The 21,298-nt window shown below is 48.1% G+C and overlaps 1 protein-coding gene across 1 annotated transcript in view; it reads right to left on the minus strand.

The window, feature by feature from the left end:
* Window positions 1-291: 291 nt before the first annotated feature.
* Window positions 292-21,298, minus strand: part of LETM2 (leucine zipper and EF-hand containing transmembrane protein 2) — a 780,753-nt gene continuing 759,746 nt past the window's right edge. Inside the window, exon 10 of the mRNA XM_069617933.1 lies at window positions 292-1,401. Coding sequence (XP_069474034.1) covers window positions 1,351-1,401 — 51 coding nt within the window. The 3' untranslated portion in view covers window positions 292-1,350. The remainder of the gene's footprint in view (window positions 1,402-21,298) is intronic.

The following is a 21,298-nucleotide window of genomic DNA, read 5'->3' on the forward strand; positions in this document are numbered from 1 at the left end:
GGCGGAAAACACATTTGTGCAATGCATATTTAAACATGGCCTGTCATAGCTGCAAAAACATAACAGGTTAACCTTTTCCACCACTTAAGCCCAGTTCACAAACACGTGAATAACAAATTAAAAAGATCAGCTACTTTTTTGACAAGCCACTGCCTAAGGTCCATTTAACTAAATACATTAGCAAAGTGGGTAACTTGGGTAACTCCTTGTACAACCTTTACAGTTCGAATTAGAAAACCGCCATTGGGAGGAATACAGCACTATATTTAAACAAGGGACTACTGGACATCGTGAGATTCAGACAGGGTATATTAAATATTTACATTTTTTGACTGCATTCTGAACATTCAGACGACAGTCTATATAAGCAGAGGACGGAAAACAATGCAATTTCCAGGCATAATTTCTTTCATTAAAACCCATTAGCTCTGCGAGGACTTTCATTTTGCTGCAACATCCAATTTAACTCACATAAGAAAATGCTAAAATCTGGAAAATGCCCTCACTTTCTTATACAGAAACCCTTTTGTTTTATATAACGACAAGGCATGCTCATATTAAGCCAAAGCTCCAAAACATGTAATGCTACTACCACTATGCGCGAATAGCCTTGTAGACCTTGGCAGGCATCATTATCGATTGCTATAAAAACCCTTCCCCAACTTACTCCCAGCTGTCATTCTAAATAAGTCATGCACCTCCCGCACACGAGTGTGTGCAAGGATTCACAGGCGCGGCCGGGCGAGGTAGTCGCAGGAGTGAGGTATTTTATTTGTGTACATGTGTGTGAGGGTTTGTGTGGGTGTTTGTGGTAAGGAAGGGAGGGGGCAGGGAGCGGTTAAAAGTGGGTAACTTGGGTAACTCCTTGTACAACCTTTACAGTTCGAATTAGAAAACCGCCATTGGGAGGAATACAGCACTATATTTAAACAAGGGACTACTGGACATCGTGAGATTCAGACAGGGTATATTAAATATTTACATTTTTACAAGATGCGTACATTACAAGAGCTATTGTGGCCCCGAGGTAGGAAAGACACAGATCTTTAGCTGCTGTTGAAATGTCCCTTTCATTGCAGTCAATGTGCATTTTGGCTCAGCAATCGGCTGGAACGCAGCAGTGTGGAGAGTATTAAATGATGGGTTCTGTTAATCCGTCAAAACCTTGGACAACCATCCACCAGCAGGAGGAGTGATGTGTCAAAAGGCAGCTAAGTGCCTCCGTTTGCACCTCAAGAGCAATAAAAAATGCCCCCGCCATACACCAATGTGTGCTGCCGAGCAGGTGCTTGAGGCGTCTGTCTGGCCGCTCTGCGTGTAGTCCACGATAATGCTCTCTGTCGACTCATTTCAAAGTCCGTTTGCACTGGCTTTGCTGTCTTGAGAAGACGTTGATTTGGTCTGGAAGAAAAAAATATGTATTTTAAATGATTAACAATTCAATAGTCTTGTTTCAGGGGCATGTCAAGACTCCCACTCAACTTTGTTAATTGTTGCACAATTTCAATAATGCCAAAAATATAGGGTCGATAGAGATGCGCTTTAAAATGGAAAAAAATGTATCTAGGTGTTTTTTCGAATTAAACGTCTGCTAAAACTGATTAACACATGGAGATTGTTAATGACCTCAACTCAGCCAATGAGAATGTTAAGAGTGCAGTCAATAACTACTGATATTGACTGCATTCTGAACATTCAGACGACAGTCTATATAAGCAGAGGACGGAAAACAATGCAATTTCCAGGCATAATTTCTTTCATTAAAACCCATTAGCTCTGCGAGGACCTTCATTTTGCTGCAACATCCAATTTAACTCACATAAGAAAATGCTAAAATCTGGAAAATGCCCTCACTTTCTTATACAGAAACCCTTTTGTTTTATATAACGACAAGGCATGCTCATATTAAGCCAAAGCTCCAAAACATGTAATGCTACTACCACTATGCGCGAATAGCCTTGTAGACCTTGGCAGGCATCATTATCGATTGCTATAAAAACTCTTCCCCAACTTACTCCCAGCTGTCATTCTAAATAAGTCATGCCCCTCCCGCACACGAGTGTGTGCAAGGACTCACAGGCGCGGCCGGGCGAGGTAGTCGCAGGAGTGAGGTATTTTATTTGTGTACATGTGTGTGAGGGTTTGTGTGGGTGTTTGTGGTAAGGAAGGGAGGGGGCAGGGAGCTGTTAAAAGTGTGTTTGTGTGGCTGTTAGTGGTGGAGGATGAGGGGGAATGTGTTGCGCTGGCAAGAAATTGTGGGGGCTGAAATAGAGGGTTCGGGGATGTCATGATATATCTAGGGACAGTCCTTAACATGGGGATTTCCTTCCATCCCCAATCAAAAGCACCACAGCAATATACTATGATGTTCAGTCTAGCCCAGTCTTTGACTCATATAGAGCCACGTAGCTCTTTCCCCCCTTTGCCACAGATAAGCCAAGTACCAGGCCGGTGTACAGAAAGAATATGCATTTATTAATCAATATGACCAACTAATATGTGGAAAAAAACAATCACGACATGCACCACTTTCGCTAAGGCACAAAACAACTGAATTTTTGGGAATCAACATAAAAAAAATGAAATTACACCTCATGTGTGTTTCCACTTTTGGGTCTCATGGAAATGGAACACAGGTCAAATAAACAGTTTAAACCTATCCCACACAAAAATCCCTTAATGCCAAAATTAGACAGAATCTTGGAACATTACAAGATCATGACCATAGGCAATCCTTGATGAAGTTTAAATCAAATTCAACGTATTTCTATTTTCAAAAGCAATTTCAAATGTGCAGCGCTTTCTATGTTTAATTTCCCTACGCACTTGAAATCGCAAGCAGTGTTGAAAGCACAGCAGACATTTGATAATGCTTCTGCTGTATAGAACCCTTCTTCCTTCACCCCTAAGCAATGCAGAATCTCTCGTACCAGGAGCCACTTTCTCACTGCCTGTAGAGAGTGTACATTTCAATTAGGGATTTTAGGGAATTTTCGGGTTGGTTGGTAAAAATAAAAAAATAAATAGGAGTACTCAATTATTTTATAGACTATATTTCTATCCATACAGGAACAACGTTGTTGATTTCGAATTTCAAGAAGATCGCCCGTGTAATTTGGCTACATGGGAATATATTGTTTATTAACATGATATGTCTACTCAGTTTGCCCCCACCCACTCATTAAGGAAAAGCTATTAACTCAAACAGATACCCAACACACTTGGTTCTATTAGGAAAATTACTTACTTAGAATGTCTCTACTTTTGGTGCTCGGGAAAGACAATAGCATTTCTGGACACTCTCTTGGGGAAACACAGGGGTCTGATCAGGCACCTCAGTTATGGATAGCCACTAGCATTCATCCCTCTATTTGGCTCTCCTTACAAAGATCCCAACCTCTGTCTCTTTCTTGGTGGTTAGCGATTCCACCCCAATGATTTCAGTCAGTCCTTCTCCTTCATTTCCTAGGCGGTTCTCCCTGGATTCCCATCTCATTAAGAATGATTTACCACACCCACAAAAATCTCTAAATGATGACATGCCAGCTCAGAGGTCATACGTTTTGATTGGACAATTATCTTCCAACGCCTCATTCAAGCCTAGCTCCCTCTCTTTGGACAGGCTCCTGTCGTGATTACTTTGAAATGATGAGAGGCATCAACCCACCCACTGAAATTTAAATTTGAACACGTCAGTTTGCAGTCATAAAATCCTACATGGCAACTTTCTCTAATTTCAAAATAAACCTAACAATATATAAATACATTTACAGCTGCTTTATCATGCTGGACTTAATGAAGTAACTCCCATGACTAAACAAGGTTCCCGGTTCGAGTTGCAGTTTTTTGTGAATTTCGTAAAAATTATACAAGTCAGGATCACCAAATTTTGCATACAATTACTACATGAATCACTAAGTTACTACCTCCCCTTCTGTTCTGTAACATCTTCTGGGGCGCCATAATCAGATTTCAGTTTGTAGCTCTGGGTTCCCAAGGTCGAATTGTAATGAAAATTACATCACCAGATCGAACTCGTGATACGTTTTCCAGTGATACATGTCCGATTTCTGTAAATAGCACGGTACCATGGTTAATGGGCAAAACGTGATTCCTAATATAAATCTATGGCAAAATAATCACATGCTTCCGAGTCCTTATCTTCAGGCCGCCATAAAATTCCTTCCTGGTCACTGCCAGAGTGTTCTGAATAGAAACTGAAGCCATTTCTCAGTAAACCGCAACTGGTATTAAATATTAGTTCTGTTTTCAATGTACAGTATTGTTACATTTTCTTTGAGGGGTTCATTGAATTGATATTATTGCTTTTTATTTTTAGAACAATAAAAAAAACACATTACAAATGAAGCCTTTTGTTCATTTTTAATGTAATTTCATCTTGCCATCAATGTCAATTTTTCTATCATGATATGTTCACATTACTCTGGCAAGGGACATTTTTACTCCCAAAAAGCGAGTCTGTGGATTGAAGTTGATCCTGACCTTTATCCTCTGGTTCCTCTTTGTTTCAGGCCCAACAAATGTCATGACTGGCTGGCTTTTGGAAGTCAGGCCCAGTTGAGAGGGAGGCGGGGGTGGGGGTTATGTGGTTGAAAAATGTTCACCCTTTCTGGAAAGACTCAATCCAACATCAATTGGTATTAATGATTATCAAAAAAGCGTTTATGTACCCTACTCCCCCAATGGAATCATCCAGACACAATCGTTAAAGCCCCCATTAAAGTGCTGTAAAAGGCAGAAGGGATATCTGGTCTCTTCAGGAAGGATGCATTACCCTGAAACCGCACAGGGGCATCAGGCTGGGGAGGTATTCTATCCTACTCTTGGTGCAGAACAGAACAGGGGATTATGGACCTGCCTTAGTTCTGAAACAGGTCCACCATTTTGTGACTTACCAACAATCAAGATGGTCACGTTACAGATGATCACTCCCCTCATACACTCGGGCCACTTCTTGGTCTCTATCTACTTCAGGGTTTGTGCCAGCACATTCTGATAAGGGAAGATCACCATTCATTTCTGGGATTCGCTTACAGGGGGACACTATCAGTTTACAGTGTTCCAGTTTGGCTTGGCCTTAGGTCTTCACAAAGGCCTTGGCTCCACTAGTAGCTGCACTACACAAGGAAGATAATTATTTATTTTCTTGCCTGGATGATTGGCTAATTATAGCACTTATTTTTTTAAGGCCACCGAAGATGGCAATAAAGTATGTAACTCACTCCAGATTCTTAATCAACTGGAAGAAATGCTAATTGATTGCCTCTCAGACCCTAAATTGCATTAGGACACTTAGACACCCCCAAGGAATGATCCTGCCCGAGAACAGAATAGTAAAACTGCAGGCAAGACTCTTAAACCTCATGTCACAGAATGCCCACCAGCCAGGCAATGAGACAGGGGTGTAGGTTAAGATGGCAGGAACCATGCAGGTGGACCCTGGGTTGGCTTCCACATCATGACCAAGTTTCGGCACATTCTGGCCTCCTGGTTTTCACATATCTGCATCACGAGATCCCAGTCCCCTGCTGTCCATGTCTCAGGGAGAATCCCTGGCTTTACCCATGCCACAATCTGGCAGGAGTATTTGTTTACCAACAATAGAGACATGTTCCAACTGGTGCACGCTTTTCAGCACTCCAAAAAGCACTTCTTCACTTTGGCTCACAATTATACAGGCAGGAAATCATTGTGAGGACTGACAATAAGGTTTAATAAAGCATTCAATGGGACTCGAGGTACGGCCTGAGTGAACATTTCACAATCTTTCATTGTGTGGATAATGATGTTCTCCCTCTTTGATGGCAGGCTGTGGAGCAGTGTGTTTTGTGTCTGCACTCAATTGGCGAGTACTGGGTCTGTTTGTACTCTCGAATGACTCAGCTTTAAGGAGGAGGTGCTTACCCTTCATAAGATCCCGTACTGCACAGTGTGCAGCAGTGTGTTTTGTGTTTGGCGCTTGAGGCGAAGGACATAGACAACCGAGACAGGAGACATTAAGAAAGGGTTACAGGGGGATTGGCTCCTCCCTTGACTGCTGGCCTTTCAACACTCTCAACGTGGCTTCGGCCGGACTCGGGCTGCAATTGACAGACTTCAGTAGTGGCGGTGGGTTTATGCAGATCAGTGATATTAACAAGCCTCTGGCGGACTGCTTTCTGTATGAAGCTTTTTCGAAACTTGATTGAAAGTGTCAGCACTTTCTGGGAGCTTCTGCCAATTCGGGATATATAGCCACAGCAGTCTCCTTATGTTGTTGGGGGAGAGGTGGTCTTTCCCGCCCCCCTCACCATTCCCACACAGACAAGTTTCACTTGAGTGAAAGAGGGGAGACACCCCCCCTCCCGCTCAACTGTAATCTGTACATTTTTGTAACACACCAGACACCATCTTTTACTAGGCCTGAAAAGGATCTCTAAAAGCATGTCTCTCCCACTGCCCAGTGCCTCAAACCGTCAGCACGGCCCACACCCTCCCGGCTCCTGCGAGCTCTGCTCAAACCCTGTTCTCACTGAAGTCCAGCTATTCATTGTTGCAATCTCTAGTACCCTCTAAGTACAGATGAGCTCACTGCGCTGTGTGAGACCAGAGCAGGCCCCCACCTGAGTGCCCATCCATCGCCACTAACCTACCCTCGCCCCGCCAAGCCACATCTAACTGGGCCGAAACCCCTCTGCTCTTTGATACAGATACACATCTGACCCCTCATAGTGACCGGATGAGAACGCCCGTTATAGCCCGTATTTAAGAGTACCCATATTTCCTTCTTTGTACTAACCCATGTCTATTCTATCATGGGGCATAAGGTAGATCAAAACCCACAGAGTGGGCACCTGGGGCTGGGACACAGTGATTTATGAGCGCCTGGGTAACAGGGGTAACATGCCAGTATATCTGCCAGTGGGTCCCAAGAGTACCCCTTATTCATCCTAAGATTATATGGTTACCATTTGTCTCATGTCATCAGTTCCTGTTTGTGCTAACCTAGACAGATAGATAGGCAACATTTTTGTATTCTGACCTTCACCCCACAGAGATGAGCCCTGCTGACCCACGTGCCGCAAGAGTGACACCCAAGCATCAATCAATCCAACATGGTCAGCGCATACAGATCCATAGACGATTGACGATTGGAGCCAATTGAGTTGCAGAATTGTGTACCCATACTGTGTAACCATTGATGACTATTTTGTGACTTATAATGTGCTGCCCTTATATTGTTTGGCAGGGCGCTCTCTGGGCAGCAGAGTTCTCTACATGCACAACTTATCTTATATAAAGCTTTGTTCTACTTGCAACTCAATCTCCTGGTCTCATGTGTCCATTATTCTGATTTTGGGATATCGTGTCGGGGAATGGGCGACTTCATTTGGTGACCATCCTTGACATTCCCATACTGCAGCGAGATCAGAGGGCTTCCCCGTCAGGGCCGACACCCACCTACGGCTTACCCGAATTCAAAACAAAACATGTACGTACGCTACAGAGAAGGTTTTGTGGGTCCCGGCTTTGCGAATTACCCAACTGCTCGCTGGGCAGGGTCACAATGGGGAGGCCCCCACTTGCGGATAGACCACGAACGGAGGCTCTTGGAGTACCACATGGACGCGAGTATTGATTGCAAGGGGAATTTAAGGAGGGAGAGGGAAGGTATAGAGCAGATTAATTAACAGGAACACGGAAGGGTTGGGTTCAGAGTGACTGAATAGAGTGATTGTTGAGAAACAAAGTGCTTTTCCTTTTTTCATGGCCATTAGTTTTTTATAGAAGAATGTGGTGAGAAAATAAGAGGAGATACAGGAACCTAGCTACGAAAGGGGGTGGAAGGCGGCACCGCAAAGCAATGTCCCGACCAGTGCAGGCAATAAGTGAGGATAAGGAATAAAGTAGGAGCCTCGTATATTTAGTAGGCTCGGGAAGGAACAAGTTACTTACCTGTAACTGTTGTTCTCCAGCATGGGTCTGGCATGGATTCACATGCTCATGAATATTCCCCGTCGTCAGGCTGGGAATACTCGGTAAAGAAAAAATCAGTATCAGTTTCGTTTCTGATCTGTCTTTCTTAGTAGTAACCAATCACTGATCTCTGGGTCATACTGCCCCCAGCCAATGACTGCCCTCTCCCTAAGCCCCGCCTCTGGCAGCCATCCTCAGATTTGGTAGCACGCCAAGTGGCAGTATGACCAAGTGAAGAGCCGCAGAGGGGTAGGTGGAAGGGTTCGCATGTGAATCCATGCCAGACCCATGCTGGAGAAAAACAGTTACAGGTAAGTAACTTGTTCCTTCTCCAGCATGGGGTCTGGCATGGATTCACATGCTCATGAATAAAAGAATACATAGCAGTATACACATGCACAACCACGCGAGGTGGCAACAGGCTCAACATTAAGCAATACAACAACTCAACATTAAGCATCTCTTACCTCCTCACCAGGCTCACCTTAAGCGAACAGGTTGCGCAGCACTGCTTGGCCGACCCTGGACTCCTCCCTGGAGTCCCGATCGACGCAGTAGAATCTCGTGAAGGTGTGCGTCGACCTCCACGTAGCAGCCCTGCAGATGTCCAGCAGGGGCACACCAGACAGGAATGCCGTGGTAGCAGCGATCGCTCTGGTCGAATGGGCTCTCGGACAGCCGGGCAGCGGTCGGTTTGCCAACCGGTGACAATGCATGATGCAGCCGGAGAGCCATCTGGAAATGGAAGTCTTCGAGAGAGCCTTCCCTTGATTCACAGACCCAAAGTTCACGAATAGCTGTGACGTCTTCCGAAAACTCTTCGTGCGGTCCACGTAGAACTTCAGCGCTCTAGCTACATCCAGCGAGTGCAAAGTCCTCTCGGCCGGCGTCGAAGGCGACGGGAAGAAAACTTGTAACACCAAGGGCTCGTTGAGGTGGAAGTCAGACGGCAGCTTGGGCATGAAGGAGGGGTGCGTCCTAAGCACTACCCTTGTGTCATGAAAAGTCAAGTATGGAGGCTTGCAAGATAGGGCCTGAATCTCTCCCACTCGTCGTGCAGAGGTGATGGCCACGAGGAACGCTGTCTTCCATGACAGGAACTTCAAGGGCGCCGAATGCATAGGCTCGAATGGGGCTCCCATGAGCCTGGTCAGCACCACATTAAGTTCCCACGCCGGGGCAGAGCCTTCACCGGTGGGAATGAACGGAATAGTCCCTTCATAAATTCCTTTACCAGGCGATGAGACCGCAAGGATGCCCGTCCCGTGGTCCTGGTATATCGGGAGATGGCAGCCAGATGTATTTTTATGGAGGCGTGGGCCAGTCCAGCTTTGGCCAGCGACAGTAAGTACGGCAGCACTTGAGGGGCCGTAATCCGCAGAGGGTTAATCTTCTGTGCACAGCACCAGACAGAGAACCTCTTCTATTTATGACCGTAACACTTGAGAGTTGAGGACGCCCTGGCCTTTGCAAGAACCTCTCTGCAATCAGCTGGGATATCGTACCCTCCAAACTCTAGCGCTGCAGGAGCCAGGCCTGCAAGTTCAGCGACTGTGGTTTGTGGTGTAGAATGGCGCCTCCTTCTCTGGAGAGAAGATCCGCGTCCGCCGGCAGCCTGACTGGCGGGGACGTTGACAAGTCCAGAAGGTCCGGAAACCAGACCTGCCTCGGCCACGCCAGTGCGACGAGGATCATCGTGCACCTGGACTTCTTGAGCTGGCTGATGAGGCGGAGCAGCAACGGCAATGGAGGGAACGCGTATAGAAACAGGCCGTCCCAAGGGAACGAGAAAGCATCGCCCATGCTCCTCGGCTGTGGGAACCTGCTGGCGAAACTCTGGCACTTGGAGTTCGCCGCTGTCACGAACAGGTCGATCTGGGGTTTGCCCCATCGTTGGAAGAGTCGATCCACTTGATCCTGGCGCAGTTCCCACTCGTGGCACGAGTGCAGCTTACTGCTGAGTGAGTCGGCAATGGTGTTTTTTATTCCTGCCAGGTGGAAGGGAACTAGAAACATTCCCTGGGTGATGGCCCAGTGCCACAGATCCTGGGCCTCCTTGGATAGGGCTGGGGATCTGGTGCCTCCCTGCTTCCGTATGTAGAACATCGTGGTGGTGTTGTCAGTGAAGATCCTCACCACTTTGTCCTTGAGGGACGGGAGGAACGACTTGAGCGCCCAGAACACTGCACGGAGCTCCAAGATGTTGATGTGAAGAGACCTCTCCTCCGGGAGCCAAAGGCCTCTTGCATGGAGATCTCCAGTGTGGGCCCCCCAACCCTCCAGAGAGGCGTCCGTAGTCACCGTCTCCTGAAACGGCGGGGTTTGAAAGTCCGTGCCCGTCGTGAGGTGAGCCCGGTGCCCCACCATAGGATCGCCCAACGGAACTCCTCATCGAGGGGGATCCTGTCCTCGAAGCAGCCCCCCGCCTGAAACCAGCGGGCATCGAGGTACTCCTGTAGCGGACGCATCCGAAGTCTGCAAAGGGGTACAAGGTAGATGCATGAGGACATCATCCCGAGAAGGGACTTGATGGACCTCACCCTGGCCACGTCCGTGGCTAACAGTCGCCGTACCTTGCCCAGGATGGTTTTGGTCCTCTCCTCTGAAGGGGAGGCCAATTGCTCCACTGTATCGAGCTTCGCCCCCAAAAACAGTGCTACTTGCGACGGAACCAGGTGGGATTTGGGGTAGTTGATGGAGAACCCCAGCTCCGTGAGCAACCGGACGGTCCTTGCCGTATGATTGACGGCGAGTTCCCTTGACCTTGCTAGGATCAGCCAGTCGTCCAGGTAGGGGTAGACGTGGATCCCCTGCAGGCGCAGCCACTGGTGCCAGGCACTTGGTGAAAACCCTGGGTGCCGACTTTAATCCGAACGGTAGGGCTCTGAATTGGTAGTTGCGTCCTTGAACCACGAACCTGAGGAACTTCCTGTGCCTTTTTAGAATGGGGATGTGGAAGTAAGCATCCTCCAGGTCCAGCGACGATAGGAAGTTGCCTTCCTCCAGCTGTCCCAGTACGTGCAGGATGGTGACCATCCTGAATTTCTGCGCCTTGATGTATTTGTTTAACCGACGCAGGTCTAGGATGGGGCGCCAACCGCCTTTCTTCTTCCTGACGAGGAAGTACCTTGAGTATACTCCGGAGCCCCGGAGGCTACTGGGGACGACCTCGATGGCACCTTTCTTGAGCATCGCCTTTACCTCCAACAGCAGTTTAGGGACGCGATTCTCCTTCCTGGCCACGGGAGGAATGCGAGGGCACTTCTTTAGGAATTCCAGCGAGTGCCAGTTGGCCAGGGTGTCCAACACCCAACGATCGGTGGAGATGGACTCCCACACCCTGACGAACTTCGTCAGTCGGCCTCCCATTGGGGTGCTTCGGTGGGGGCCCGACCACCCAGCCGGGTCATTCTTGCTTGGAAGCGGCCTTGCCTCCTTGGCGACGACGGCGGGAACACCCTTGCTTGCCGCGACCTGTGTAGGCCTCCTGGGAAGAGGAGCGGGCCGCCTGGCGGTAGGTGGAGGAGCCACCGCTGGATCTTCTGGAGGCACCCTGTCTGCCTCCAGAGCTCCGAAAGGGCCGTCGCTGCTGAAGCACCCCAAGGGCACAGGCCGTCTCCGAGTCGGTCTTGATGGCCTGTAGAGACTCATCCACCGCCTTACCAAAGAGGTTGTTGCCGTCGAACAGCATGTCCAACACTCTGACCTGGACGTCCTGGCGAAAGTCTGTCGCCTTGAGCCATCCTTGTCGTCGGAGGCAAACTCTGTTGCCCAGTTGGCGAAATCTGGTATCGGCAATGTCCGTTGCCACCGTAATGGCGTGATCCAACTCCACCTCGCCCTCCTGCAGAATTTCTAGGGCCTCCGCCCTTTTGTCATCATGCAGGAAATCTAGCAGGGGAGCTAACTTGAACCAGAGCTCCCTGTCGTAGCGGGCCACGATCGCTAAGGCATTGGCCGCCTTAATCGTCGTCGCCGCCGACGAGATGACTCGTCGTCCCATAGAGTCCAACTTCTTACCCTCGCTGTCCAGCGGGGAAGTGAAAGTTGAAGCCGCCGCGCCCGCTGCCTTCTTAGCTGCTGCCAAGACGACTGAGTCTGGCGTGGGCTGGGCCTTGAGGCACAAGGGGGCGGCATTGGGGACTCAGTACTTCTTCTCGTACCTGTCCCTCTTGGCGGGTGTCATGGCAGGGTTTGTTGAGGACAGCAAGCCCCTCGTCCCAGATGTCGTTGAGTAAAGGCACCGCGAGGACCTTCTTCCTCTTAGCCTCTCGTTGATAACCTCTCCTTTTTCTGTTCTTCAGGGCAGAGCTGGAAGAGCTCGGATGCCCTGGTTATCATGGCGTGGAAAGAGCCAACCTCGTCGGCTGGGGACGCCCGCGGAGGGGCAGGCGGGGGGTGACGACTGGATGTGTGCTGTGTCATCACCGCCGTCGTCGTCCGTCCCCGTATCTGTCGCTGTATCCTCTCCCGGCGAGGCGGATGAGGGGTCCACCGGCCTCACGGGCACGAAGGGCGGAGAGGGGTGGACTCTCCTCCGCTTGTTCGGAGGGTTTCTCGACGGGCCTGGTTCTGGATCCTCCGTCGGGGTCCGTGGTAATCTCGTCCTTATCTCAGTACATAAGGATTGGATTGCCAACAAAATGGCTGCCGAGCTATCCTGTGGCTCGGGCAATGGCTGCGACGGACGGGATGGCCGCTCCACTGGGCCCTGTTCATCCTCCTCGTCACTATCTTTGATCACGTCAGCAGGGACCGTCCTCTGGGATCGAACCTTCTCGAACCTCTCATTGAGGTTTATGAACCTCTCGTTGAGGCCTATGGACCTTTCTTTGAGGCCCCTCTCGGTCTCCACCAGTTCCTCCTCAGAGGCTGATTCCGAGTCTGTAACGGCCACCGCCCCCCCCTCTTTTTCAGCTGGGGGCTTCACACGGGTCTTAGCGGTGGGCTGGAAAGAGGATTCCCTCCGCGGCGGCAGGGATACTCTGGGCCCAGAGGCCGTTTCCATTGGCGTAGTCTCAGCCGGCTCCGACAGGGTCGCAGAGACTATTTCAGTAGAGGCCTTAGCCGGGTGGATCAAGGCCCTCACCACCTTAGGTGCGTCCTGGGCCTTCGCCTTGGGGGGAGGGTCAACGCCTCGCTCCCCCTTCGAGATTGACCGGGTCCGCTCCAGAGGCCTACCCGGGTTCTCGGACTTCCTCTTCTCCGAACCTGAGCGCTGGCTCGTGGTCGAACGTGCCGGGGAAGTAGCGCCCTGCTTGGCAACCGAAGAGCCCGACCTTTCGGCGCTCCCACAGCCCGCGGACTCGCGGTGCTTGGCCTTCTGTTGGGCCCCCGTCGCCGGGGCGCCCTCAAAGGACTTAGAAGCCCGCTCAGACTTCTTCTTCGCCTTCTCACTTGCTGTGCCCTTCTCCAGCCAGGTGGCGAGGCGGGAACGACAATCTTGTTTGGTCTGTTCCGAAAGGTTCTTGCAGAACGCACAGTCCTTCTCCACGTGCGTCTTGTCCCCATGGAGGCAGTAGAGACATCGCGAATGCTCATCCTCCTTGAAAACGTTATATAATCCGCATCCAGGGCAGTTCTTGAACAGCTTGGATCTGGGCATCGAGCTCCCTTTGTCCTGGGCCATGTCCGTTGAGCTGGCCGCAGATCTTCCGGAATCCTCCAAGAAGTGTAAACTCGATGAAAACTTCACCCTTGAGGGGCGTAGAAGAATTCCGAAAGGGGTCCCCGTTATCGGAAGTAGAAACGGTGGAGCTCGAGGCTCAATTAAACCGAAAAAATGAGAAAATCTCCTGAAAAAGCGTGAAAACGCAGTAAAAAACTCGAGAGCTAAACACGAGGACTCCCAACACTTCAGTGTGCGGTAAAAATCTGAGGATGGCTGCCAAAGGCGGGGTTTAGGTAAAGGGCAGTCATTGGCTGGGGGCAGTATGACCCAGAGATCAGTGATTGGTTACTACTAAGAAAGACAGATCAGAAACGAAACTGATACTGATTTTTTCTTTACCGAGGATTCCCCGCCGGACGACGGGGAATATTCATGAGCATGTGAATCCATGCCAGACTCCATGCTGGAGAAATAGTAGTATTTTTATTCTCTTTTCGCATTCTATGACCGTAACGAGGCAGGCCCAGGAGGGGCAGAGGTGCTGTGTGGATGTTGAGCGTGGAAGAGGGGAGAATTAGGGGTCTGACGGAAAGGGGTTCAAGGTACAGGGAAACACTTTAAAGGTTTTATGTTTTTGTTTGGCGTTGTCAGTATATTCGTTGGTTTGTCTTGTTGAAATGTTTAATGGTATGTTTATGTGTATCATGATGATGAATAAGTAATGTTTTAGAACCAAAAATTGAAAAACGGTGGTTGGCACACTAGAGGTTAACATGTGCCAGAAAAAAGCAGGTAGGACAGGAAGAAATGGTCACTTAACAAACATGGGCTTAGATACACCACTTGCACACATTTGTAAGCACCTGCCCTTGAATAGTGACCGAATAAAGAAATATCACGGGCAGTGGGTGGTGGAAATAAAAGAGGAGGGGTCACCACATATCTGACCAGAAGAAGGGTCTTTTGATAAAAGGATATTAGACCATGTAGCAACTTACTTAATGGCAAAGTACAATGGAAAACAATTACAGAACAGAGAAGAGGTGTTGGATTTGGGGAGGATGTTCGAGGAAACACCGCCTACAAATAAACAAGAAACGGAAACAGAATCCCCGGCAGTGCCAAATAGCGAAGAAGGAGGCAAGGAAAAAAAGAGAGAAGAACCAAAGAAACGATACCCGTTGCTTACTAGGCCTGTGGCGGGATATGCTGACCCAGTATATGTAGCAGGACCAAGTGCTCCTGCGACCCCAGTGCCTGCCCTGCCTCCTCCCTATGTTCCATTGAATACTACTCCTGCCCCCACAGGACTCACCACTCGAGACTTAGAGATAGTGTTAATGTCCACCCAGGCAGAGTTGGCCAGGTTGTGAACATTGTGCGAAACAACATTACCCTTGGCAGGGAGTGTACAGCCCCTGGCAATACCTCCATTGGCAAATGCCTCAGCAGTACCGGAAGATGAATGGAAATCCAGGGATTTTCTTTTTAGAATAGACAGCACCCCGATCAAAACAGTGCAGGTAGAACGAGAAGGGGAGGTGGAAAATGTGGGATACTACACAGTAGCGTCGGAAAAAGATGAGGAATGTTGGAGTGATTTCAATGAGGCTGAGGAGGGGGCAGTAGGAGGGATACAGCAGATACAGTGGGCCATTCCATAAGTAACCACAGCAGAAGAAGGATGGGAGGGGAGGCTTTGAAATAGGTTAGGGGGAATATCACTGGCAAAGAAGAAATGAGTAAAGGTAAGTAAGGGAAAGGTGAAAACAAAACTACATATGCCCCTCATCCACAAGGGAGCGGGATGACCCCATTATGTGCCCTGGGCATTGATGGTCAAGAACAATCTCCTCAAAGCACTACCACTGCTTTCAGGAGGTGCGGGAAAAGGGATATATGCATTTCAAAAGAATACTGCAGGAGTGCCATTAGCAATTGGAGACATCAAAAGCCTTTTAATATCTGCAGTGGGAGACCAAGCAGACTCAGTGTGGGTGAAAGCAGGGTTTCCAGGAGTGACCATGGGGAATTACCTGCACGATGGGGCATCCTTCAATAATGTAAGGGCACAGGTATGGGATGCACTGCGAAGGACCTTCCCTGACACTCCAGATTTATACTCAGTAATGCAATGCACTATGGGGGACGAGGAGGATGCTGCGCAGTACATTCTTTGGGTGCAGGAGATGTGGAGGGCAGAGACGGGCACGGCCTGGGACCAGTCTACCTCCCTATTTGACTTTATCATTAAGAGTGGCCTCCCGAAGGAGGTACAGAAGGCCCTTGATAAAATAGCTGGGATAGAAGCCAAAGGGTTGCCAGAGATACAAAGCATCATAATACACCATTGTTGGAGGATCAAAGAGAGAGAAAAAGAAATAGCTCAGAGGCGGCTGGCAGACAAAGCAAAGTTGGAACAGAGCAAGATAGTGAATGTCGCAGCAGTAACCGCAACGCTGTCCCCGGAGCAACAAGGGGAAGAGAGGGAGGTGACAGTGCTTATACAGGCCAGGATGTCTGCAGCGTGGCTAGACAATGGGGAAGATCAGTGGGGCGGAGAAGAACGGTATGGGGGACCCCATTGGCAAGGAAGACCCACAAGAGGAAGAGGTGGGTACCGAGGTGAACGAGGAGGGGCGAAGGGGAGGACAAGGACCAAGCGAGGGTGGACCTGGACCATGTTGGTCATGTGGGAGATGGGGCCATTTTGCACTGGAATGATGTGTTCTACCTGTGGAGAATTATAAAAAAAATGAAAGATTCAGTAACAAACAACAGTATGGCCACCCACACCCGGGTAGCCCATATGGCCTTCCCATGGGAAATTAGGCGCCAGATAACCAGCCCAATAATAGACCCCTGCCGGGGTATAACACACTATGACACCCCCCCACACTGCCCGCAGGTCCGCCCCACCTGTCAGAACCAACTGTCACCACTGCCAACGGTGCCCAGCGCCTTACCAATGAACGTGTGTGATAAACCAAAGCGTTTTCTCTTTTCCAGGAACAAACACTTACCCAGACTAGGATAGCCCACAGAGAGCACTTGCGTGTCCAGTCCTATCAACTACCTTACGTCCAGGCGAGGAACCACTGGTGGGGGCAGAGATAGGAATTAAACAGTTCATCTTTATGGTGGACTTGGGAGGAGAAATCATGTCTATGTGCAGGTGATTTCCCGTTATCTGGCAAAAATCTCGAGCGCAAGGATTCTCTGGGGCTGTAGTAACGGTTCCTTACACAGAAGAATTAGATGTTAACATTGGTGGAAGAACAGTCTGAGCGCCCCTATTCTATCATGAAAACTCACTTGTAAATTTACTAGTACGAGCTTTACTCAGCAAGCTCAATATGACCATTGAATTCACCGACAAGGAAATCATATGTTCCACCCCAGGCATGTGCTCCATCCGAGCAATGCTTCTCATACAAACCATAGTAAACGAGACTGCCATCCGAGGGGTACCCACTAATGCAGACATGTTTATTTATGTTATACAGGTGTTGGCCAGGGTGGTACCAGAGATTACACGCAAGGATTGGAGAGTGCCCTCGGACTTTGCTTTCCACCCAATAGCTGCCCCCAAAATATTGCCTCGCACTATTTTGTCCACTGATCTTCAAGGGGTAGAGGTTTCGACAAAACATATTGTGGCAATGGTCTCGACATGCATGGCTGAGAGTGGAGGACAGTATTGTGTATTGACCCAAATATAACACTGCGTGAACTAACTGACGAAGAGCTGTTCACTGACAATGACACTGAGGGGGAAATAATAATGGAAATGTGCATGCCATGTGACATAATGATACAAAACAGACGAGTAACTAACCCTCTAATGGCCATTATCAGTGCATCTCCATCTTTCTGTGATATGGACTTGCAGCAAGTGCCCCCAAATGTGTGGACTACAAACCCACATGATGTAGGGTTATTGAAAGAAGTGACTCCCATAAAAATAAAGATTAAGCCAGGGGCGGTATTGCCCAGGGACCTACAGTACCCCCCCCCTATCGAGAGAAGTAGAAGAGGGAATAAAAGACAATATACGCACTTTTACAGCAGGGCATCATTGTCCCCTCAAACTCCCCATGCAATACTGCAATTTATCCGATAAAGAAAGCGAAGGGAGGGGTCGTGGAGGATGGTGCAGGACCTTCGCCCACTTAACGATACTGTCCAAAAGGAGTTCCCTCTAGTGCCAAATCCAGCGTCCATTTTGTGCAGTATTCCAACGCAAGCCACGCACTTCACTGTCATGAGTTTAAAGAACGCCTTTTTCTCAGTACCACTTGAACCAGAATCCCAATACCCGACAGCTTTCACCATGGAGGTGCGGGGGGGAATATGAGCACTGTCGGTTGCTCCAGGGGTATTGCAAAAGCCCAAGTATTTTCAACCGTATACTGCACGAAGACATCAGCAATATTGATGTTCAAACCACAATCATTCAATACGTTGACTACCTCCTAGTATGTAATGAAGGGGAAGATATGTGCAGAAAAGACTATTGCTTTGCTCACTCTACTGGGTCGCAAAGGGTAGATAAAAACACCAGTACTGTTTAGCCGAAGTATTGTATCTGGGCCAAATGATCTCAAAAGACGGCAAAAGAATAATACCTGACAGAGCAGCAACAGTGCGAGCAGTGGCACGACCCCACTCAGTAAAGGACATGCAGAGGTTTCTAGGCATATGCAACTATTGCAGGGCATGGACTTTAGATTATGCTGCCTACACACGACCCCTGCTGCAAGGATTAAAAGAAGTACAGAAAGAAAACACAGCAATCATGAGCACAAGAAATGCATACTGCTTTCACAACATTAAAAGAACTGATCTGCACAGCCCCGCCCTCGCCACACCCGATTATGATTGAGAATGTCATCTGTTGTCCCATTCAAATGGAACACTGATGACTGCGATATTGACACAAAAAACACCCCTGGGACACAGACCAATATTGCAGCTGCTGCCTTCACCATTGAGAAAAGCTCAACAATTGTGATGGGTTGTTCCATCACACTATTTGTGGAACATTCCTTGTTTGCCATACTCGAACGATCCAAATCCACAATCACAACACAAAGGGCCACAGCCTATAAAATTAACATTTCAAGCCCAAACGTCCATGTAATACGTTGTAAGACAGTCAACACAGCCACATTCCTCACAGAGCCATGCACAGTAGAGGATACGCAAAACCATGATTGTGCCACCTATGAGGGAGTAGGAAACGACATTCCCAAAGCAAGTGAGAACGCATTGAGTGAGGGGGAAGTGTACTTTGTAGATGGGTGAGCATACGTTTTCCCAGATATGGGTGAGAAACAAGTTGGTGCAGCAGTAGTAAGGATGGAGGATGGAGAATATGTAGTGTTGATACAGAAAAGACTGCCCATGCACTATTCAGCACAAGCAGCAGAATTGGTAGCATTCATTGAAACACTCCATGTGGCCAAAGGCTGCTCAGTAACAATATACACCGATTTAGCCTACGTAACCACTACGGTACATGCTGGACTATCCAGGTGGATAAGGAGAGGGTTCAGAAGGGCGAATGGGTCTCCGGTACAGCATGCTGAATTATTAAATGAATTGATTAAAGAGCTTGCAGAACCATCAGTAGTAGCATTGGTAAAATGCCAAGCCCACACCAATAACAGTGACAAAGTATCATTAGGGGACGCGGCGGCGGATGCCGATGCTAAGCAAGCAGCATACTTCCAGAAAGATTTAACAGTGGAGTGTCAATTAAAACAAAAGGAGAGGTCCACAAAGAGGATGGATACAATGCACTTCCCACAGCGCAAATAATAGAGCTCCAAAGGAAAGCACCCCAGATAGAGCAAGAACTATGGGTGAAAAGAGGATGTACACAATCGCCAACAGACATTTTATGGAGACAGGACACAACAGGTAAGGTAGTGATGCCAGTGGAGCTGTTACAGATTGCGTTTCAAAAGTTGCACTTTCCCGCCCACACCTCAAAACAGCACATCGCTGCGGACATCCAGGAGGATTGGTTTGTTCCAAACTTTCAGGAATATCTTGCTAAATACGCAATCAAGTGCATCACTTGCCAAACATTTAACTCAGGGATGACTATCAGAACACTACGGGGAACATTGCCCCACCCCATCGGACATTTTCGTGAGCTGCACATTGATTACGCAGACAGGGGAGAGAGGTGCAATGTGCCCAGATACCCGATAGTAGTGGTCTGTCCCTTTTTGCGCTGGGTGGAGGCAGGGCCCTGTGCCCACACAGACGCAAAATGTTCAGCGAAATTCTTAATGGGTGAAGTGTTCTCATGATGGGGCATATGCGATTTCATACACTCCGACAAAGGCACACATTTTGTAAATGATCTCTTCAAGGAAGTGACCTCCTTACTGGGAATAAAACATAAAATGTGTTCAATTTACCACCAGCAAGCGAATGGAGTCAGAGAAAAAAATAAACGGCCTCCTTAAAAGCATGTTGTCCAAACTCTGAAACACCCTTAAAAAGACTTGGTTGTATTGTCTCCCACTGGCCTTATTTCAACTGTGCACCCAATCGAGCAAAGACCACCATTTGTGCGCTCAGGAAATAATAACAGGTCGACAAATTCAAACGCCATTGTCTCCAGTAAGAAGAATGTCTAATGCCCATAGAAGTGCCACAGTGTTAGGAGAGGAATTGAAAGAATATCTCACACAACTCACAAGGGCAGTGCGAGTGATCTCAAAATAAACGGCCTTGCCTTTACCAGAGACGGTGAAACAGATACATTAACAGCATCAGCAGACAGTCAAACAAAACCTTTAATGCCAGGGGATCCAGTATACCTGCGCAGCTTTGTCAGAAGGTGGAACTCTCCAAGAGTTAATGGCCCTTATGAGGTAATATACTGCACACATTAAGCTGTGAAGGTAAAGGGCATGCAATATTGGATCCACCCGTCAGATGTTAGAAAATCACATGACAGTATAGCACCTGGAACAGTACAACCAGATGAAAGTGAGGGAGCTATTCCTTAAAAAAGTATTGGATGTAAAAGAAAAGTGACAGACTATTGAAGAGTAGCATGATAATCATTGAATAAGGCTATATATGCGTAGACATGTATACACTCTGTATATGATTTATGGAAAACTAATGAATTTGTTCTCTCTCTCTCTCTCTCTCAACGATTACTGCTTGTTTTTAGCACATGACTGAAAGTATGCTTAACCCATTATATCCCACTCTGTAAGTACTAAGATGGCAGAGACGAGACCACTAACTACTAGAACTGGGTCAGATAGCAGTAGGAATAATATTAGTGTCACTAGGGTATATTCATATGAATGCGGCCTGTATTTCACAACCATTGTCTTTTCTGTAATATTATTATGCTTAGGAATGTACTTGAGTATTTCTTTTATTGTTGCTGACATAAACGAAGGTGGAGAGGGGGTAAACTAATACAAGAAGGGAGCAAACTAATATGTGATGGGGTGAAACTAATATGGGACCACAATACCACCTCTAACCTGACTACATTACATAAGAATTGCACAACAGTTCCACCACGACATGGGCTGCTGCTAATGAATGACAGTGAAAAATTAATTTATGTACATGATGATTATTTACCTACTCCAGCTATGTTTACCATGCCACAAAGTGACTCACGGGCAACCAGATACCCTACCTCAAATGTTAAAAACGTGTATA

This window comes from Ambystoma mexicanum, chromosome 10, assembly GCF_040938575.1.
Source record: "Ambystoma mexicanum isolate Mex_15411 chromosome 10, UKY_AmexF1_1, whole genome shotgun sequence".
In the NCBI taxonomy this organism is placed as follows: domain Eukaryota; kingdom Metazoa; phylum Chordata; class Amphibia; order Caudata; family Ambystomatidae; genus Ambystoma; species Ambystoma mexicanum.